The following is a 21,599-nucleotide window of genomic DNA, read 5'->3' on the forward strand; positions in this document are numbered from 1 at the left end:
ATAACTGAGATTAGATATCTCAGAACAGGAAAAAGTTTACAATGGAAAAGTATGAAGTTAACAATATATGTACTAGCAAATGCACAAAAGTTACCAGTCTAATATAGGGTAGCCATCTTTATAAACCCATCATCTAAAATGGCTAAACTACGACAACCAGGTAAATTTTTCCCCCAATGGAAATTTACAGAGGAAGTCAATGGAAAAAGAGATTTATCTTATACAACATTACACACCAAATTTTCTGAAATGTAATTATTAATCCAAGTGATTGATCTATACATATATATCACTGAATAATGAAACACAGGTATTCATATATGGCTGATATATACATAAAAAGACATAAAATAGCTCACTAATAATATAAAACACACAAAATATTTTCTCCTATCACTTCAATAAAAATTAAAACTGGTAATATCCAATGTTAATCTGAAAAAATAGGTATTCTGTTAGTGGGATTGAAAATTGATATTTCTGAAAATTATATCAATTAAAATTAAAAAGCAGAAACTAACACAGCATTGTAAAGCAATTATACTCCAATAAAGATGTTAAAAAAATTAAACACACACACATACACACCAAAATATGTGTATATATATATATGCTCTTTGTCCTATCAATTCTACTGACAGGAATTTATTACCCTATGAACATGTTATATATGGATTTTCACTGCAGCAAAATCTGAAAATAAATGTCCACTGATGTGGGATTTATTTAAATTATGGTAACATGTACACAATGGAATAATACAATACACAGTTAGTAAATAAAATGATATAGCTCTGTATCTGCTAAAATAGATCTCTAAGATAACATAATTGAAAAATGGAAATAAGATCCCACAAGTGTAAATCTGTAAAAGAAATATACGTCTATAAACAGATAAATCACAAACATTTTTCTGGGAAGATAAAACTGTGTTCAGTGATTATTTTTGGATGAGAAAGTAGAAACCAATAATGAAGGAGATTAATTTTTGACTTCACGGCTTAAAGTTTTCAATTAATACTAAACTACAAAACAATAAAAACCACAACTATTTTACTTGTTAGCATGTTAAGTTCTTTAAGCTCATTTATCTTTGAAGGATAAATGGTTGTTGAATTTGTTTGATTATTTTCTACTGTCAAATATTTAGTAAACTCACTCAGTGAGTATTTATTAAGTATCTGCTATCTACCAAGCGTTGTTTTACATACTGAAGGCACAGTGATGTAAAAGAAGGACAAGCTACCTGCGTTCAAGGAGGTTTTTTATAGTAGTCAAACAATAAATCAATGAATAAAAGAATTTCACCGGTAAAAAGTTCTATAAAGAAACTAAACAAGGCAGTGATGTGACAGTAAATGGTTTAAGTTGGGGATAGCTACTTTACTGGGGGAAGGGGTCAGGGAAAACCTCTTGTAGAAGATATGTGTTATGAGACCTGAATGCTAACAGAAGCCAGTCACATGTTCCAGGTAGGGCAAGCAAACAGAAAAGCCCTGAGATAGGAACAAACAGAAAAGGCCAATATGACTAGAATTAATTTACTTATTATGTGCCAGTCGCTGTTCCATGTTTTCCACATATTAACAGATAATAATAATATTATCCCCTGATTAATAAGAATGGTTGGTGGAAGAATAATATGGTATAAGGTCAGAGATACAGGCAGGGCAATATCAAAAAGGATCTAACAGATGCAGTAAAGAATATGGATTTTATTATAAATGAAATGGGAAGCCATTGAAGATTTTATGTAGGAAAATGACATGACCTGGATTATGTTTTAAAAATAACTCTAGGTTACTACATTGAGAATGGGTTAGTTTGGGAGGGAAAGGGGCAGGCCAGTTAGGAGGATACTCTAATAGTCCAGATGAGAGATAATGGTACCTTAGACTAGAGTGGTAGCAGCAGAGATGAAGAGAAGTAGATGAGTTTGGGTTATATTTACAAGACAGAGTTGACAAAGCTTGCTGATGGACTTATATGAGGGTGACGAAGAAAAGAATATTAAATTATTATTTTTTCTGTGTGTTTTTAATATTAAAAAATAAACCAGTCAAGAAAGTATAAAATGAACAAAGCTACAAATTAGATAAATTTTCTGAGTTATATATTCAATGATCCTTTACTTCTAAAAAACCTTATTCCTACTAAACTACTTACATTTCTTTCAACTTCAATTAATCTGTCTTTAACTTTCAGAAGCTCTCTGGTTGTTTCTTGACTTTCTCGCTCCCATTTGTTATCTTCACCAGAAATTGGAGGAGAGCTCTGTACCATCCTTTCCTCATCTTGTCTCTGCTTGAGAGCTTCATAATTCTTTTTCACCTAAAATTTTATTTAAAATATTTTTAAAAATTGAAGTATAGTTGATTTATAATATTGTTTTAGTTTATTTATAATATTTTAATGGGGAAAAAACATACCACCAAGGTTATAATATTTATCATAATTAGTTTGACTCCACAATGGTCTGGTGAATGTGAGAGACAGTTCATTTAAAAATATGAAAAGTAATACACATGATTATCATTATTATTATGATCACAATTTATGCTTTGTAAAATTCAAATCCTGTAGAAATATTAAATATACTCTGCTTATATGCCATGTTCCTACAATATATTTTATAATTTCAGATCCTACTATTTATGACGAAAATATCACTGAAGGATAGATTAACTGGATATAGACATGCTGCTAGATACTAACAATTGTTTTTAGAGCTATTTATAGCTGATTTAGAGATTTAAGAGATTCCCATATCAGGAACAAATAAAGACTTGACACATATATTAATTCCCCTTAAAAAGATACCTAAAGTTGAAGAAGTATCTATATATGTCTGGCCTTTTAAGAAGGATTTTGTTGCTCAGAATGACCTATGGTAATAAATAAATGACTTCTTTATTCAGATACTGACCCACATAAAATTTCTGTAATTCATTTTTATGAAGAGTGAGCAAACAAAGGATGTATCTTATCTAGGGTTTTCTGGTTTTCTGGTATAACCAAATCCTACTTTAAGAGAGCAAAATCAAAACTAAAAACTTGGGGACTTCCCTGGTGGTGCAGTGGTTAAGAATCCACCTGCCAATGCAGGGGACACGGGTTTGAGCCCCGATCCAGGAAGATCCCACAAGCCGCGGAGCAACTAAACCTGTGTGCCACAACTACTGAAGCCTGCATGCTCTAGGGGCCGCGTGCCGCAACTGCTGAGCCCACGTGCTGCAACTACTGAAGCCCGCGTGCCGCGAGCCCATGCTCCGCAACCAGAAACCAACACAATGAGAAGCCCATGCACCGCAACGAAGACTAGCCTCCACTCGCCGCAACTAGAGAAAGCCTACGCACAGCAACGAAGACCCAATGCAGACAAAAAAACAAAAAAACTAACAACTTGGTAATCAGCCAAAATTAACTATTAACTTATTAACTTAATTGCTCTCTTCAATTTAAATTGATGATTATTATACTTATCCTGAATTACTTGTTTATCCTAGGAAATGATTATAATAAATTTCTAAATTAACCCCAAACTTTCTATTGAGACAAAGATATAAATGTTTAAAATAATTCAATGTCTGATGCAACCTTAAGAAAGCTTATGGCTCAAACTTTGCTACTACTACTGAGTTAGAAAAGAATGATGTGAGACTAAAGAAAAAAAGATGCCAAGATAGAATGTAATTTAAATCTTGGCAAGTGACCTAACAGGTGTTCTAGGATCCTGATTTTCCACTTTTTTTTTAATACTTTCAACGTCTTAATAACATGGATGGATGACACCATTTCCAGTCTCCTATTTTAGTGTCAGAAGTGTCAGAATCACACTGAGAGTTCCTCCCAATGAAATAAGTCTGCCTCTTCCCCATCCCACTCTCACAATTCTGATATGTCCCTTACTGCATGAGGGAGATTCATAGATGAAATAGGATTGAATAAATTATAGTGTATAGACAAAATAGTTTGTTACAAACTACATGACAAAGATCTGTTTAAGAATATTCTAAAATTTAAGAAAAAGGAAGAATAGACAAAATGTTAATAAAATTGTTTCATTTTTATTTTCTACTTTACACTTTTCTGTCCAACTATTTGACAATTAGGGAGTTCCCTGGTGGTCCAGTGGTTAGGACTCGGTGCTTTCACTGCCAGGGCCTGGGTTCAATCCAGGATCAATCTCTGGTCAGAGAACTAAGATCCTGCAAGCCGTGCCATGGGGCCAAAAAAGAAAAAAAAAAAAAGACAATTAAAATTCTTTCCAAGGAAGTCACACTTACTGTTTTAAGTTCTTGGCGCAACTGCTGGTTATAATTTGTGGACTCTTCTAATCGAGCTTCTAATGCAGCGATTTTTTCTTCTTTTATTTCAAGGGACTTCTTTAGAGTAGATTCTAATTTTGATTCCAAAAGTTTGTATCTATTATCCAAGTATAAAAATAATATAGTTCATTACTGGAGGTCAGAAAATTATTTTTAAAGATAATTTATGACCACAGATACTGATATTATAAACAGACTTTATAAAATAGTCTTTTTAAAAAAGAAGCAAATTAAATTATCCTGCTCTTACTACCCACTCCCCCTTTTAAACTATTCCTGGTAATGAAAAAACAAAAAATCACTGAGTAAATCAGTAAATCACAGCTCCAAATTACATTTTAGGCTGTCAAAAGCAAAAATTAGTACTCAAAAAAGGCATCTGGAAGATCTGAGTCTCAAAATATTCCTTTCAGTTTTATAAGAATAGAATCTATACAAAGAGTAAGTAGATGGATTTATCACATTATTAAGCATTCATCTATGATATTAATTTATAATGTATTTATACAAGTACATATGAATAGTTGACTTAAAGCTCACTGAAGACTACGTTCAGGGCATAGAGTACTTGCAGAATACTAAAAAAAAAAAGGAATGATATGTTAAGACACAAGATACTGGTGACAGAACAGGAAGAGGATGATAGATCTGAGTGTCAAAATTTTAGTTATCTTTTTGAATGGTGGGTTCATGAATATTTATATTATTCCTAAGATTTTTTTTTTTTTTTTTTACAAAAAAGGACAGTTCATGAACACACTTTGAGAGTGAACCACAGACTAGGAAATATGGATTAATCTATTTCTACACCTGAGAACCTCAATGACTAAACCAAATAAAAACCTAAAGTACAAATATGAGAAACTTTTATCATACTCTGCCTCTTACTGTAATTAATTTGTGTGTATATATTTTCTGCTCAGCCAGATTTTAAGTTCATTGAGAAAAGAGAACAAATCTCACTCATTTTGGTATTGGCTTGAGTCAACAATTTTAAAGCATGTAATGAGTGTGACTTTGGATATATTAAATTAGTGATGCCTGAGTTCTGGACTGTCCAGATAGAGATGTCCAGTAAGCAGAGAATAATATGGGTATTAGCTGAGATGATGGACAGGAATGCTCATGGAATGGATAAGAGGCTTAACAACATAACCCTAGGAAACCATATTGAAAGAGAAAGCACAGGAAAAAGAGCTATTAAAAGAGAAAGACAAGAGTGATCACATTGCACTCTGTTTGCAATTCCACCACTAAATTTACTTTGTTGCACTCTATCTATTTATATATTCAATTCCATAATTAGACTGTATATTCCTTGATGGCAAGAATAAATATCTTAATAATAATTGTATTTTCAAAGGGGGTCAGAGGGAACGACATCAGCTGAAAGATGAAAAGGTTAGACTAACAAAAGAATTAGGGATACAGGGCCTCCCTGGTGGCGCAGTGGTTGGGAGTCCGCCTGCCGATGCGGGGGATACGGGTTCGTGCCCCGGTCTGGGAGGATCCCATATGCCGCGGAGCGGCTGGGCCCGTGAGCCATGGCTGCTGGGCCTGCGCATCCGGAGCCTGTGCTCCGCAACGGGGGAGGCCACAACAGTGAGAGGCCCGCATACCGCAAAAAAAAAAAAAAAAAAAAAAAAAAAAAAAAAAAGAATTAGGGATACCATCTGAGATTAGAGGTAAAGACAGATGCAGATACACATAATTCCAAGATGGAGGGGATGGAATGTTAAGGGAATTTATGTCTGTGAACTCTAATTTTCTTTGTGATGTTAAGGTTAACTTACTTGCTGAGAAAGAAGCAGGTTTAGTGGCTTAAGACACTTCGTTTCCTGATTCCCCCCGATTCGATCATAGTTGTTAACTGTTCTCAATTCCCTTTCCTAGAAGTTTTATTTCAATATACATACCCTTATCTCCATATCTAATGCTTTCATTATAAACGAAAATGTGTGGATTAATGAATACATTTACATCTTGCCTAGAGTATTACTAATAGCTTCCTACATGGTCTCTGTACCTTCAAATTTGTCCCTTTTCTAATCCATCTATAATGTCACTCAGGATTGCTCAACACACCTTTGTGCTTTATTTGCATGGAATGCCCTTCCCCATTGCCACCTTGCAAATTTCTGTCATTCTTCAAGATCCAGCTGAAACATTATTATTTATTTGATGCCTGATAATCAGCAGGTAATAAAAGCTTAATTAACATTGATTAATTGTATGAAGTAAGGTTTGGGAAGAGATACCACAGTGTGAAGGGCCCCTCAAAAGCTGGGTTTATAAATTTAAAACAGGCAGCTGTATGGTTTGCTGTACTTTTTGCTCTACATTTAAAATGTCTTACACATGACAGGTAGAAAATCTGTCTGAATAAAGCAGAGATGCATATTCAGTATCTATATTAAAAGGTAGTCAACCAAATTGTCCATTAACGATGTGTTTAACTCAAAAAATATTTTCTCACGAAATATCTATATAGTAATTAATTCAATTAAGATTGCTTGAATTGATTGCTAGAATAAATGCCTCAAATTACTTCTATTTATTATAGAACTAACTTTTAAAAGTATCAATCTATTCTATTAACTTTGAATATTCTCAAAATTACATAAATAAATCCCATATAATCAGCATTAATTTTTCCTATATATATTTAATATAAAATATACTTACTAGAACAGTAATAATGGGTAGACAGCAAAAATACAAATTATATAGTTACAAAAATTCCAATGAATTAAAATCTAGTGTACAAAAAACAATATTCTTAACAATACACACTTCTATTCTAGCTGGAATCACGTGGCTAACTAGATGCCAAATAGTAGACTACCTTCAGGGGTAGAGCATTTGACTGCAAATAGTAGACTACCTGAAAATCCAATTAACTGATAGACTATATTTACCATGGTAAATTCTCTTTAAACCTGTTGAAAACTCTCAAATTAAAATATATAAGTTAATTTTTATTCTGTTTGTCAAGTCTTAGTTTTTCACATTATTTTCATATATTAATTGCTTCTCAGTCTCAAAATTAATGTTTGAAAAACAAAAAAATTATTTCCACTGTTTCTCAGATAGACTTAGTACTCACCTGTCATCAGTACTCTGCTCATCATGTAAGAGTCGCTCTTTATTTAACCCTATCTTCTCAAGCTCATGAGTTAATTTTTCAAGATCATTATTCATTTGTTGAGTCTTCAGTTTTTCACTCACCAAATCCTTATTTTAAAAGTAATGCAAAACTCACATGAGTGTTATGAACATAAACATCCAAGAAATTCAGCCAAGATTCCAACTACCACCATCCAGGAATACATACAATTTAAACCAGGAAAGACAGAAATGCTGTTGCTGAGCATTTTCCTTCATCAATAAAAAATAGTTAGGCAACAAAATTATCACCTAGTTCAAAGAGTACTGTTTTCCTTCTTTTAGTTTGCTAATAGTTCGTTTTAACTTTTTAGTGTTTAAAAACTAAAAGGAGAAACTTGTACTTGTGATTACACACCTTAGGCTTGAAAACTGTGGGGAAAACAACACATATCCATTAATTTAATAATGAACTAGAACCTTATTGCACATTTCTTCCTATGAATATATGTTAGATATAACACCCTTCTCCCACCACAAGGACCCCTCTCCCAGTGGAAGAGGCCTAAGATATTGAACTGAATAACTAGGGGGAATTCTTAGAGATGGGACCAGGAACCTACTGTTCATGTCTGTAAGACTGTAGAACAACAGAAAGTTAAAAAAAAAAAAAAAAGAAAGAATAATAATGGTCCCTTCTCAATGCCTCTTTAGCAGAAAGGCATATTTCCCAATGTGAGCTTCTGCCAGAATGCTAACTAAGATATTTTTCAATTGAACTTAAAAGGTTATCATATATAGTATAGCATAGGGATAGCAAGTAAGAGCCAAGCATGCTATCTCCTGAGCTATACCAACAATTTATTGTCGATCTACTCATAAATTTCAGAATTCTTCTCAACACACAGATCCAACCAACTACCAATTGTTCAACGTTGACCTTTAAATTCAATCTGATTTGCATTCTGTAGCTTAGAAGTCAAAATTCAAGGAGCTTTGAAGTCTGAAAGATCTGGATTTAAATCCAGGAATCCAAATCTACCATTGTGGTGTTAAGAAAGTTACTTAATGTCTCTGAACCTCAGTTTTCTAATCTAATGGAGATAACACCTATAAAGGATTGGCTGTAAAAACTGTCCAGTATTTGGCACATTCAATACTAGTAGCTATCACATTCAGTAAGTTTTGATCAAAGGTTTTAATATTACTCTGAGATAAAAGTATAAAATTATAATGAATAAATAAGTCAGATAACACATTGAAACCTTATTATTACAATTTCTTTAAAATTACAATTTACATTTACTCCTTAGTTTAACAAAAGTAGGAAACTTGGAAACTGCTTCTAATTCTAAATTTCTACTTTGAACCATAAATAGATGATGCAAATTACTGCAATAAAAGTTAAAGAGCCCTGAGTTAAAAATATAAAAAATATTTGTCTGAAATTTAAGTAACTATATTTACCTCTCGTAATGTAACTAAAGTTTTTATATCAATAGTTGCTCTTTTTACAAGCTCCTTATTTTCTTTCTCTAATTCTTTCAGACGAATGCAAGATTCTTTATAAATACCAATCTCTTTGAAAAGGGTTTTGTTTTCTTTTTCCAAATTTCCAATTTTCACATTATTTTCTTCTAATGTGGTATCTTTTATTTCTGCTTGTTGTCGGAGTCTCTTATTTTCCTTCTCCAGTTGTTTCTTATCCTTTTCCAGTTGAGAAGTCTCTTGTTCTAATGATTTGTTTTCTTTTTCTAGCTGTTCTAGTCTTTTGCTAGATATTTTTAACTCTTCTAGGTTTTTTTGCAATGTTTGATTTTCCATCTCTAAGTCTTGCAGTTCACTTTCCAACTGCTGAATTTTTTTATTGCTGTTTTCTAGAGCTTTCTGTAGCCTTTGATTTTCTGTATCTAAACCCTGGTAGCTAACCTCTAAGCGTTCTGTTTTCTTGAAAGATGCTTTCATGAGCTCTAAACCTTTCTTAAGTTGTTCTTTTTCACTTTCCAGTTCTTTGTTTTCTAGTTGTAGCTGAGCCATTTTCATGCTTGCACACTTCAAAGATTCTACATTCCTTCGCAGTTCTAAGTTTTCCTCATCAAGCTGGGAATTCTCTTTCTCTAGGGATTCTAACTGAAAACTAAGGTTTTTAAAGCTATCCAATGTTTTTTTAAATTTCCTATTTTCTCTTTCTAGCTCTGAATTTTCTTGTTCTAAGGCTTCAATTTTTTCACAAGTAATTTTTAAATTGGTTATCTTTTTCTGTAACAATTCATTTTCTTTTTCAAGATGATGTAACTCATTTTCAAGTTCTTCTGCGCGTTCTCCTTTTTCTTTATAATGTTCCAATTCTTTTCTGATTTGCCTTTTTTCAAATTCAATCTTGCTTAGCTTGCTACTGGTTTCCTTGATAGATTCATGGAGAATTTTATTTTCTTTTTCAATGTCTTTCACCCTTGCTTCAGCACTTATCTGGGAGCGCTGCCTTAAGGAGGATACAGTTTGATTCAGATGTTCATTTTCCTGTTCCAATATTTTAATCTAATTAAAAAAAAGAAAGGAGAAAATTTAAAACTTAACTGAACATGAACTAAATATTTTAACTAACATAGTTTTCCCCCCAAAAAAAACTAACAGGGAAATCACACCATAAAAAAGTGCTAAAACCAGTCTTCCCTGGTGGTGCAGTGGTTGAGAGTCCGCCTGCCGATGCAGGAGACACGGGTTCGTGCCCTGGTCTGGGAAGATCCCACATGCCGCGGAGTAGTGGGGCCCCTGAGCCATGGCCATTGAGTCTGCGCGTCCGGAGCCTGTGCTCCGCAACGGGAGAGGCCACAACAGTGAGAGGCCTACGTACCGCAAAAAAAAAAAAAAAAGGTGCTAAAACCGTCTACCTTAATTTTAATTGACAAATATTTACTGAGAGATCACCGTGTACATATACTGACAAGTCTTTAAAGTTCACATCTTTAGGGAATCCATAATGTAAAGGAATGGTTAAGAGAAATGTATTGAATATTAATCAAAATGATCTTCAGATCATTTATGGTTACATGATTTAAATTGCAATATGAGTATAGGTGAAGTGTACATACATATCTTCTTGAAGATACAAGCTTTTACGTTCATTCAATAGATTTCGCAATGCATATACACAGTGAATCCTCAGTAAATACACTATTTGCTCTATGTGCATGTATATTGGTGTGTATTTATTCCCTAAAAGCATTCTAATTTTGAAACATCAAAATAACAAAATCTCTGGTACATTTTAAAACTAGTCCATCCAATTTATACCATGGCCTATTGTAATGGTTCTTAAAATTCAGTGTGTAAAACAATCCCGAGAACCTTGTAAAAGTAGAGATTCATACTTAGCTCTAGAATTTTTCTTCTGTAGCTCTATGGAAATCTGTATTTTTATAGGTGGCCTGAGGACTATACCTAGATAATACAAAACAAATCATTTGACATTTTTTTTTTCTTTTTGGCCACATTGTGCAGCATGCAGGGTGTGGGATCTCAGTTCCCTGACCAGGGATCAAACCCGTGACCCCTGCAGTGTAAGCGCAAAGTCCTAACCACTGGACTGTCAGGTAAGTCTCCATTTTACTTCTAAAAATTAGAAAATTTAAAACAGCCAGTCACTTAATCTATTCAATTCTCAGTTTCCTCAAGCATAAAATGAGAATAACCAATAAACACTTGAAAGCAAGTACGAAAATATCCAAGATATGTGCTGCCACCACTTGTCCCTCCTTAGTAGGATCAGAGTAGAGCTGCATTTCACCCCAACTTCATTCAGGGACTTTAAAATCTGCAGTTCTATTCCAATGACACTTGAAAGCGATTCAAACACAGGTACCACAAAATTTTATACCAGATAATTATTAAGCACACTGGCAATTTAAAAAATTCTAAAGCTTTCCCTTCAACTTTCCTAAAATGCATGGGATAGAAAATGAGGTAAAACCATAGTTATGTTAAAATCTAAAAAATTCTAAAATATTTCCATTTAACGTTATTATGAACATTTTGCACAAGCTTTAAAATAACTTGTGCTAATAAATTTTAAAATATGTTGCTTAATAGGAAATTTAAGAACCTGTCTCTCTGAATTTTCTCTAAGTGTTTCAATTGTTTTTTCAAGCTGAGCTTTCTCCTTCATTAGGTCCTTGCTTAAATTCTGACAATTCTGAAGACTTTGCTTTTCTTGAATAATCTCATTTTCAAGAATTTCAACCTGGAGAAAATGAAATCACAAAACAATATATCATTAAATATTTCACAATAGTGGAAACATGTAAAAACAAAAGCTAATCATTGAATAAAGGATAGAACACAGTTTTAATACTCAAATGGTGCAATTTAAGAATTTCATAGAAAAATTCAAGTATTGATAACATTCCGAGTTAATTTTAGCAGCTGTATAAAATGTACGTAACATGACTATCTTTCTTATCCTCTGCATCTTTGAGGGCAAAGTTCTACTTCTAAACACAAACATAACTAAATACATACACACGTGCCATATGAAGAATGTACAAATCTTATTGAAAACTCTCTTGGCTTGAATGGATTTGTAAAGCGAAATTTTAATTAGTCAAGGAATTTCAGTGCTCAAGAAGGAAAAGATGAGAAAATGAGGAAACAAGAAGGGACTTGGATTAAAATAAAAAGAAAAGAGAAAGAAAAAAGGAGATTACTAGAGACAAATAAGGTCTGAACAAAACTCCAGCAAATACTTAAATTATACGTTTAAATTTATTGTGAATTACACATTTTAAAGATATAATAAAGTATGAGGTTAATAAATATGAAAAAGCAAATTCAACTTCAAAATATACCAAACTATTGATTTCCCATTATATAACATATTCAAACCAGGTAAAAAAAATAAAGAAGATTTGGGTATGTAAAATACTCCACTTCAGTTTAAATATTACTTAAATCTTTATATTAATAGTTAGGAACTCTAAGAAGTAACATCTCAAAAGCATCAAGTCACAAATCTAATCCAATAACTCAATTCAACATTAATTTACACAATCAGGAAACTTTAAGCTATTAATAACTAATCTGGTTCTCCCATTATTGATTGAAATATATGGATAGTAGTTATTTAATTAAATGCATCTGTTGTGTTATGGAATTCAAGTGAAACATTCAGCTTACAAAAGATATACAATGAATTGATCAAAAATTGCTGGAATCATAAGAATTTACTAATTAGACTTTAAAGCTAATTTCAAAATCAAATTTCCAGATCCAATTATAGTGACAACAAAAATAAAACTGTTCTGAATTCTAAATGGCCACTCTTAACACTATATTTAACACTATATTTATTGTGAAATACTTATTAAGATTATTTGGTTAGTGAACTAAAGATGATGCAAAATGTTTTAAGAGAGTAAAGATCTTGCAAGAAAATCAAGGAGTCTAGTCTATCTGCATTATCAAAGGCAGCAGTTCTCAAGGCATGGCTCCAAAACAGCAGGATGAGCATCCCCTAGGAACTTGTTGGAAATGAGAATTCTTAGCCCCCACCCCAGACCTACCAAATGACAAGCCCTGGGCATAGAGCTCAGCAATCTGTACCTTAACAAGTCCTGAAAGTGATTCTGAGGCATACCTGTTCAAAACTACTGGTCTAAAAATTAGAGGGATTTTCATAACCGAGTCTAGAAACCCAGGATCCATCGAAGGAAAAACTAGACATGGCTGACTACAAATAGAAATAAAAATTAATTCATAAGGACACATGTATAAGAATATTTATTACAGTATTGTTCACAGTGACCAAGAACTGGAAACAAAAGTGAAAGCACATTTTAGAGAGCATATGTGATGGAAGGGGTTCATGATAAAAATATCAGGTATGCTTTTATAATATGATTTCTATTTATGTATAGTGTGTGTGTGTGTGTGTGTGTGTGTGTGTGTGTGTGTGTGTAGGCAGAAAGATATGCAAAAATAAATTACTTGGTCTAACTGTCCCACAATTGGAAAACAGAATATCTCAGAGATATTGCAGGTTTGGATCCAGATCACTGCAATAAAGTAAATACCGCAATTAAATGAGTCACATGAATTTTACGGTTTCCCCGTGCATATAAAAGCTGTGTTTACACTACACTGTAGTCTATTAAGTATGCAATAGCATTATGTCTAAAAAAACAGTGTACAGACCTTCAAATACTTTACTGCTAAAAATGTTAACCATCATCTGAGCCTTCAGTAAATCATAATCTTTTTGCTGGTGGAGGGTCTTGCCTAGTTGTTGATGGTTGCTGACTGACCAGCGTAGTAGCTGCTGAAGGTTGGGGTGACTATGCAATTTCTTATGCGTTGATTGACGCTTCCTTTCATGAATGATTTCTCTGTAGCATGCAATGCCATTTAACAGCATCAGAATATTTTTCAAAATTGGAGTCACTTCTCTTAAACATTGTTACTGCTTTATCAACTTTATGTAATATTCTAAGTCCTTTGTTATCATTTCAACTATCTTCACAGCATCTTCACCAGTAGATTCCATCTCAAGAAACCACTTTCTTTGCTAACACATAAGAAGCAACTCCTAATCCATTAAAGTTCTATCAAGAGAGTACAGCAATTCAGTCACATCTTCAGGCTCCATTTCTAATTCTGGTTCTCTTGCTATTTCCTCCACATCTGCAAAACTTCCTCCACTGAAGTCCTGAACCCCTCCAAGTCATCCATGAGGGTCAGAATCAACTTCTTTCAAACTCCATTAATGTTGTTACTTTGACCTCTTCCCATGAATCACGAATGTTCTTAATGGCATCTAGAATGGTGAATCCTTTCCAGAATGTTTTCAATTGACTTTGCCCAGATCCATCAGAGGAATCACCTTCTATGGCACCTATAGCCTTACAAAATATATTTCTTAAAGAATAAGACTTGAAAGTCGAACTTACTCCTTGATCCATGGGTTGCAGAATGGATGTTGTCTTAGTGGGCATGAAAACATGAATCTCATTTTAAGTCTACACCAGAGCTCTTGGGTGACCAGGTGCATTGTCAATGATCGGCAGTATTTTGAAAGGAATTTTTGTTTGAGCAGTAAGGTCTCAAAAGTGGGCTTAGAATAGTCAGTAAATCATATTATAAACAGATGTGCTGTCACCCAGGCTTTGTTGTTCCACTGAGAGAGCACAGGGAAAGTAGATTAAGCAGAATTCTTAAGGGCCCTAGGATTTTGGGAATGGTAAATGAGTACTGACTTCAATTTCAAGCCACCAGCTGCATTAGCCCCTTACCAAGAGAGTCAGGCTGTTCTCTGAAGCTTTGAACCTAAGCACTGACTGACCCTCTCTAGCTATGGAAGTCTTAGACGGCGTCTTCTTCCAATAGAAGGTTGTTTTGATTATGCTGAAAATCTACTGTTTAGTGTAGCCACCTTAATTAATTATATTAACTAGATATTCTGGATAATTAAATACAGCTTCTACATCAGCACTTGCTGCTTCCTGTTGTACTTTTATATTATGTAGACAGCTCTTTCCTTCAATCTCACAAACCAACCTCTGCAAGGTTCATACTTTTCTTCTGAAGCTTCCTCACCTCTCTCAGCCTTAAAAGAATCAAAGAGAGGGCATTGCTCTGGATTAGGCTTTGGCTTAAGGGAATTTTGTGGCTGGCATGTCTTCTATCCAGACTACTAAAACTTTCTCCATATCAGCAATAATGGTCTTTCACTTTCTTATCATTCGTATGTTCACTGGAGTAGCACTTTTAATTCGCTTCAAGAACTTTTTCTTTGCATGCACAACTTGGCTAACTGGTGCAGGAGGCCTCTCTCTCAGCCTGTCTTGGCTTTCAACACACCTTCTTCACTAAGCTTAATCATTTCTAGCTTTTGATTTAAAGTGAGAGACGTGCGACACTTCCTTTCACTTGAACACAGAGGCCACTGTAGGTTATTAACTGGCTTAATTTCAATATTGTTGTGTCTCAGGGAATATGGAGGGCCAAGGAGAGGGAGAGAGATGGGGGACTCACCAGTCAGTGGAGAAGTCAGAACACACACACCATTTATGGGTTAAGTTCACTATCTTACATGGGTGTAGTCTGTGGCGCCCCCAAACAATTACAATACTAACATCAAAGATCACTGATTAGACATCACCATAACAAATACAATAACAATGAGTTTGAAATATTGTGAAAATTACCAAAAGGTGACACAGAGACACGAAGTAATAAGCAAATGCTGTTAGAAAAATGGTTCTGATAGATTTGTCTGAAGCAGGATTGCCTTAAACTTTCAAGTTGTAAAAACCACAATTATCTGTGAAGTGAAATAAAGTAAAATGCAATAAAAAAAAGGTACACTTGTATTTCTGTTCAAAGTCTAGTTAAAATTCAGGTTTCATAATCCCTAAATTGTGGTCTCTAAATACCACTTCCCACTAAAAGGAACAAGGGCTTTTTGGAGAAATGGCTGTTTTCAGGACTGAGGCAGGAAATGTTTAAGAGAACACTTTGTCATGGTAGAAAGCAAGGAAGCTCTCCAGGAGTGCTAAGGTCATGTCATAAGGATTCAGGAAGCAGCTTAAAGAGTTGGGAGAGTAAGAAAAATAAATACAGTGTATTAAAATACTTTAAATATTTTTAAATCCATGAGTTCATAACGACACTAAAATAAACAACAAACTCACTCCCTAACTATCTCAGGAGGATATGAGAGAACTGATTCATTACTAGGAAACTGGTAAATAAAGGTAAAGAATCAAACGTTCTTCCTACTTTACCCCTAAGAGCTGTTCTCAGAGTAACCAGTGGTGGTTTTTTTTTTTTAAACCAATAGTTTTTAAAAAGAAGTTTTTTCTTATAGAAATACTCTAGCTACCAAATTAAGAATGGATGATATAATATCAAGATTTTGTAAACTCTGATTAATTCAGGGATCTAAGCAAATGGTTTTCTATGACAACTAACATCATAGAGAGACAACCAGACATGTGCCACCTGTTTGAGGTTTCTTCAACAGAAAAATTGCTAGGAAAGAAGAGTCAATCTATAGACTAAAAAAGACTTAAGGGACACAACAACTGATTGAATGTACTGATCTTATTTGGATTCATATTCAAATAAAATATTTTTTAAAAATCTTAATAGATTTGGAAAAATTTAAATGCTGGCCAAAAACTATGATTTTTTAAGTGTGATAATGTCACTGTTCTTTTTTTTTTTTTAATTCTTTACTTTTTAGAGATTTATACTGAGATATTTATTGGTGAAATAGTACGACATCTAGGATTTACTTCAAAATCATCTAGTGGCTGTTAGGAGAGTATCAAGAGTAGAAGTAAGGGCCTCCCTGGTGGCGCAGTGGTTGAGAGTCCGCCTGCCGATGAAGGGGATACGGGTTCGTGCCCCGGTCTGGGAGGATCCCATATGCCGCGGAGCGGCTGGGCCCGTGAGCCATGGCCGCTGGGCCTGCGCATCCGGAGCCTGTGCTCCGCAGCGGGAGAGGCCACAACAGTGAGAGGCCCGCATACCGCAAAAAGAAAAAAAAAAAAAAAAAAAAAAAAAAAAGAGTAGAAGTAAGACTGGCTATAAGTTAATATTATTGAAGCTGAATGAATGAGTCTAGAGCTGAATGAGTTCATTCACTTCACACTTATGTAAGTTTGAAATTTTATATAATAAGTTAAAATAATATTGAGGGTACACTAAAAGCTGGAAAATAAATGTTCTATCTCAGTGCTATTTATTTATACTTTTACATATACTTTTTTACATTACATTAAATATTAATTTTTATTTACCTTCTTACTTAGTCTTTGATTTTCTTTTTCAATTTTCAGGATTTTGGAAGTGGTGCCTTCTGCAGAATCCATAGTACTCCGAAGCTCTTCTACAGTTTTTGTCAAACTCTGATTTTCCATCTCCAACTTCAACAACCTACTTGATGTCAATTCATTTACCTCATGGCCCAAGGATTTTTGTGGTGCTATAATATTGAAAAATACGTCACTGGTAAAACTATGTTTACTCTTCACTATTTAAAATATTTAGTGTAAATACACTAAATCACCTGGTCCTTAACTTTATAAAAAATTTATAAAGTTATGCAAGATAGACACAATAAGAAAAGAGATATAAAATTCAGGTAAATATTGAATTTCTAATGCATCCATAAGCACTCTAGTGAAAAAAAAAAGTACAAAATTTAGACTGAAGTGACTAGACTTTCAGTTCTAGTTCCATGAGAAATTAACTTTAACCTCAATGACTCTTAGGTTATTTGACAAAATATAGTTATTACCCAGTGTATCTAATAGAGTCATTATGTGACTCAAATAAGAAGTATAAAGCATATCCTACACCACACTTTCAAAGATAAAGGAAAACAGTTTGAGGGAGAAAAAAATCCTAATCTGATTCTGAGAAAGGCAAGACAGTACTATACACTAGTCACTTTGAAAAAGTCTTTCTCTAAATGAAGAATCCTGGCTAATTACGTATAAACAGCAACATGCAGTCCATTCTGCCAACAGAAATCATCTTTCTAAGTAGCTTTCAGCATTCTATTTTTTAAAATAAGAAAACTGAGTTTTGACTTCTGTAAATGATGCTCTCCAGTAAGCCAAAAATAATTATTTTTAATAACCCTATAACAGACTCATTAAATATTTTGATGATATAAAAATATTAGGATTTACAAATGAAATATGACACTTAGAATTTGTTTTGAAATCCTAGACTTCAGGAAGGGAAATAAACAGAAATACAGGAGGGAATTTCTGGGTCTGTCTACTTTTGCGTACGTTTGAAATCCTCCATCATAAAAAGCAAAGAAACACACGCACACACAAACATGTAGCCACACAAGTCATACATTCTTTTAAAAATTAGGTAGAGTAAAATATCCCCTAGATTTTAAGTAAAGAAAGCCTCAATTCTTATTTCAAGCTTTTGTTCTAGTCAGCACATTGTTAATCTTTTATTAAAAGCTAGTATACTAGGTAGTTATTGACTTTTTATAAATTCCACTAGTTGTCCAAGTCTTCTTAAGTACAACTCTAATTGCATGATTTGAGGTCATGCATTTCAATTAAACAAGGTCAGGCTACAAAACATGATATGCCTTAATAAAGCTTTCAATACTACATGCTTTGAGGAAGCTTCCAGTCAGACTACAAAGACTTTAAAAGGATACTTACGGCACATTTTTAACATGGAAGATTGTCTACATTATATTCTTAGATGAAAAAAGGAAACTTAATTGTATATACACACTGATCTGATGATATAAAAAATAACCCTGTGTAGGAAAATTCTAGAAGCAAATTTTGTGAAATGTAAAAGGCAAGAAATTATTAGTGACTTTGATTTCCTCCTTTACCTTTTTCCAGAGTTTGCAAATTTTCTAGAAAGTCCCTTGTATAGTTAAAAAAAAACTATGCCACACAGAATGAATTTTATGTTCTATGACCCCCGCAAAACAACTGTGATATAATGATAATAATAATAAAAAAACACTCAAATGCTCATTATTTACTAGGCACAGTTCTAAAGGGCTTCATTAACAAATTCAACCCTCACAACAACCCTGTAAGATAGTACTTACTGTTATTATCCCCACTTAACAGGTGAGAAAACTCCTAACTGTAATTTTAACTACTGTAGTAGTAGAAAACATTTAAGTCTGAATTGTTTTCTTTGTAACTCAATTCACATGGAATACAGTTAAAAAGTTCCACAAATATTTTAAGTAACACATCCCAGTAAATTCATTCTCAGCTGAATATAATCACTTACTATGAAGTCAATTTACATGGGGTCCCAGAATCCGGAATTAGATTCTCAAGTGTAAAATTAGGAAAAGCTTAATAGTAATAAATATGATGAGTCATCTGTAGAAGTAACTTCTTTAAGCGCCAGGTTATAAGCTCTTTCAGACCTTATGTGTCTACCTCACCACTATATCCTCAGGGCCTGGTATAATATTTTACACATAGTAGGTGCTTAATACATATCTGCTAAAGGAAGAAAAACAGGTATAATAATCTAAATACTGGGTAACTAAGGAATTAGGGAACCAGTCTAATTCAAATAAATGTGACCTGGGTATAATTTCAATAAAGTATTGTATAGCAGTATTAGCAAACTCAAAGCTTTAACACAAAAAGCCACATTGTATGTGTGTGCCCCAGCTTTACTAAAGAGGACAAGTTAATGTGGAGCCTAGGGAAATAGAGCCAAAAGTTAAAAATTTATCTGGGGTCTTTCACTACCTCCAGGGTATAAATGGTAGGTATAATCCTAAAATCCAACATACTGATGAAAGTAGCCATAAAGATCCTTAACTTGCTTTACTCTGGCTACATATTCACCAAAGAATATTCCCACTGCATTCTGATTTCCTATTTAGGTTTGCCTGAAGTCAAAGAACATGGTGACCAGCTAATGACTTTTCTATTTTGTAGATGGCTGTATCTCTCAAAATAAATTAATAAACTGATATCCCAGTTTATTGTGATATGAACATGAAATTGTGCCTAAACAACTGATCAAATCTGCTACTGCACTCAAAGTTGAGTTGTAAGACATGCAAAGATAAGGACCAGACCCAGGCATATGGAAATTAACACACTACTCTGTGAAATTCTATCTAGGGAGATATGTGGCCTTTTGTGACATCTCCAACCAGGGAAAATAAAGAACAGCAATGAAATATCCAGAAATGTAAGCATAAATACAACTTCATTTATTCATTCATCCATTTAAATAAAAAAAAAGAGTATTGGAAATACCTTCAGAAAGTTCACTAGTTCTGGATATTTGTTCCAGCTCCCAGCCAAGATGTAATGATTCGTCCATACTTTGTTTCTGTGCCATTTCCAAAGTCATATTTTCTTCCATTAATTCTTCAATCTTTTTTCTATCCATATCACGCTCCTTTTTTATTGGCAGGGAGTAGGGACAGAAAAGAAAGCTAAGAAACAGTACAATTTCAAGCTAATATGTTATTACTTATAACTTTCATTTATCAGAAACTGTACAATGAGATAAATAGTGAGTTCCTCAAAATTTTCACAATTTGAAGCTAATAATCAATTATAATTATTACTGCTGGTCACTAAACTGATCAGGTCTCTGACATCTTTTTATAGTGATCTTTGGGGACACTGAAAATACCTCTTCATAGTCAATATATTGTTTTAATGATATAACAAATGATTTCTGACCCAAAGATAAATTTTAGCAAATAGTTGTATTTCTATATTCTAAAGGAGTGTTTGCACAACTGCTTATTAGCGTTTTCTGAAAAGCAGTAGTCAAAATTAATAAATAATACCCCTCTGTAACAAAAGCAGAAATTTCTACTACTTCTGAATTCATATAAAATTGGAAGCATCTAATTTATTTAGCTATCTCTTCTCTGTTAAGGCCTTAAGGACACTAGCCATCCTTGTCACTATAGGGAAATCAGATAAATCTTAGAATTTTTACTTAGAAGCCATGTAATAAATCTACCTTATAATACGTACCATTTCCATATCATGCAGTTTAGCCTTCAGTTGTAAATTTTCTTTTTCTAATTCATGTAATTTATCAGAACGAGCTCGAGTTCCTTCTAATTGGTCTTCCAACATGGTTTTTGTTTCTAATAAAACTTGATTGTCTTCTTTTAATTCCTATAAACATTTCAAGTAGGCTTTATTTGTCACAAATACATTAATATGTTAATCTTTAAACCTCTGAAACATAAAAATTCTTTATTATAAAGTAAGACATTAAGCAGTCTTTATCAACAGTTCTATGCAAGAGTAAAGCTACTGAATAACAGAAACATAGTTGGTTTCATTTTATTTCCCAGAATTTAAGTTATTATATAAACAAAATACTCAGTACTTACATTAGGATGAATAATACTACTATAATTTCACATGAAATTGTCAGGGTATATTTAAATTCCTTAGTCACAAGGATAAGGAACTCAGTGTAAGTAGTCTTCCAGATATTTAAGACACCAATCGCCATAGAATCAGGGCTTAATTTATTTTTCTGAAATAGATTTAGGTTTCTCTCTACTTGAAAGTGAAGAATTTGGGCTTTTTGAGTAAAATACCAAGACTTGAATTAAGACTCACAGAATCATAAACCAAGGCTTTATCAATAAATATTTTA

At 33.4% G+C, this 21,599-nt stretch overlaps 1 protein-coding gene across 8 annotated transcripts in view; it reads right to left on the reverse strand.

Moving 5' to 3' along the window:
- Positions 1–21,599, reverse strand: part of CCDC88A (coiled-coil domain containing 88A) — a 123,678-nt gene that overhangs the window by 31,260 nt on the left and 70,819 nt on the right. For all 8 annotated transcript variants that reach the window (XM_082643248.1, XM_082643249.1, XM_082643247.1 and 5 more), the window contains 8 exons: positions 20,960–21,106; positions 20,222–20,366; positions 17,231–17,415; positions 11,536–11,673; positions 8,901–9,971; positions 7,435–7,562; positions 4,287–4,425; positions 2,167–2,331 (listed from right to left, as the gene is read on the reverse strand). In XM_082643248.1, the coding sequence (XP_082499374.1) occupies positions 2,167–2,331; positions 4,287–4,425; positions 7,435–7,562; positions 8,901–9,971; positions 11,536–11,673; positions 17,231–17,415; positions 20,222–20,366; positions 20,960–21,106 (2,118 nt within the window). The remainder of the gene's footprint in view (positions 1–2,166; positions 2,332–4,286; positions 4,426–7,434; positions 7,563–8,900; positions 9,972–11,535; positions 11,674–17,230; positions 17,416–20,221; positions 20,367–20,959; positions 21,107–21,599) is intronic.

Source organism: Mesoplodon mirus, assembly GCF_964341445.2.
Source record: "Mesoplodon mirus genome assembly, chromosome: 14".
Taxonomy (NCBI): domain Eukaryota; kingdom Metazoa; phylum Chordata; class Mammalia; order Artiodactyla; family Ziphiidae; genus Mesoplodon; species Mesoplodon mirus.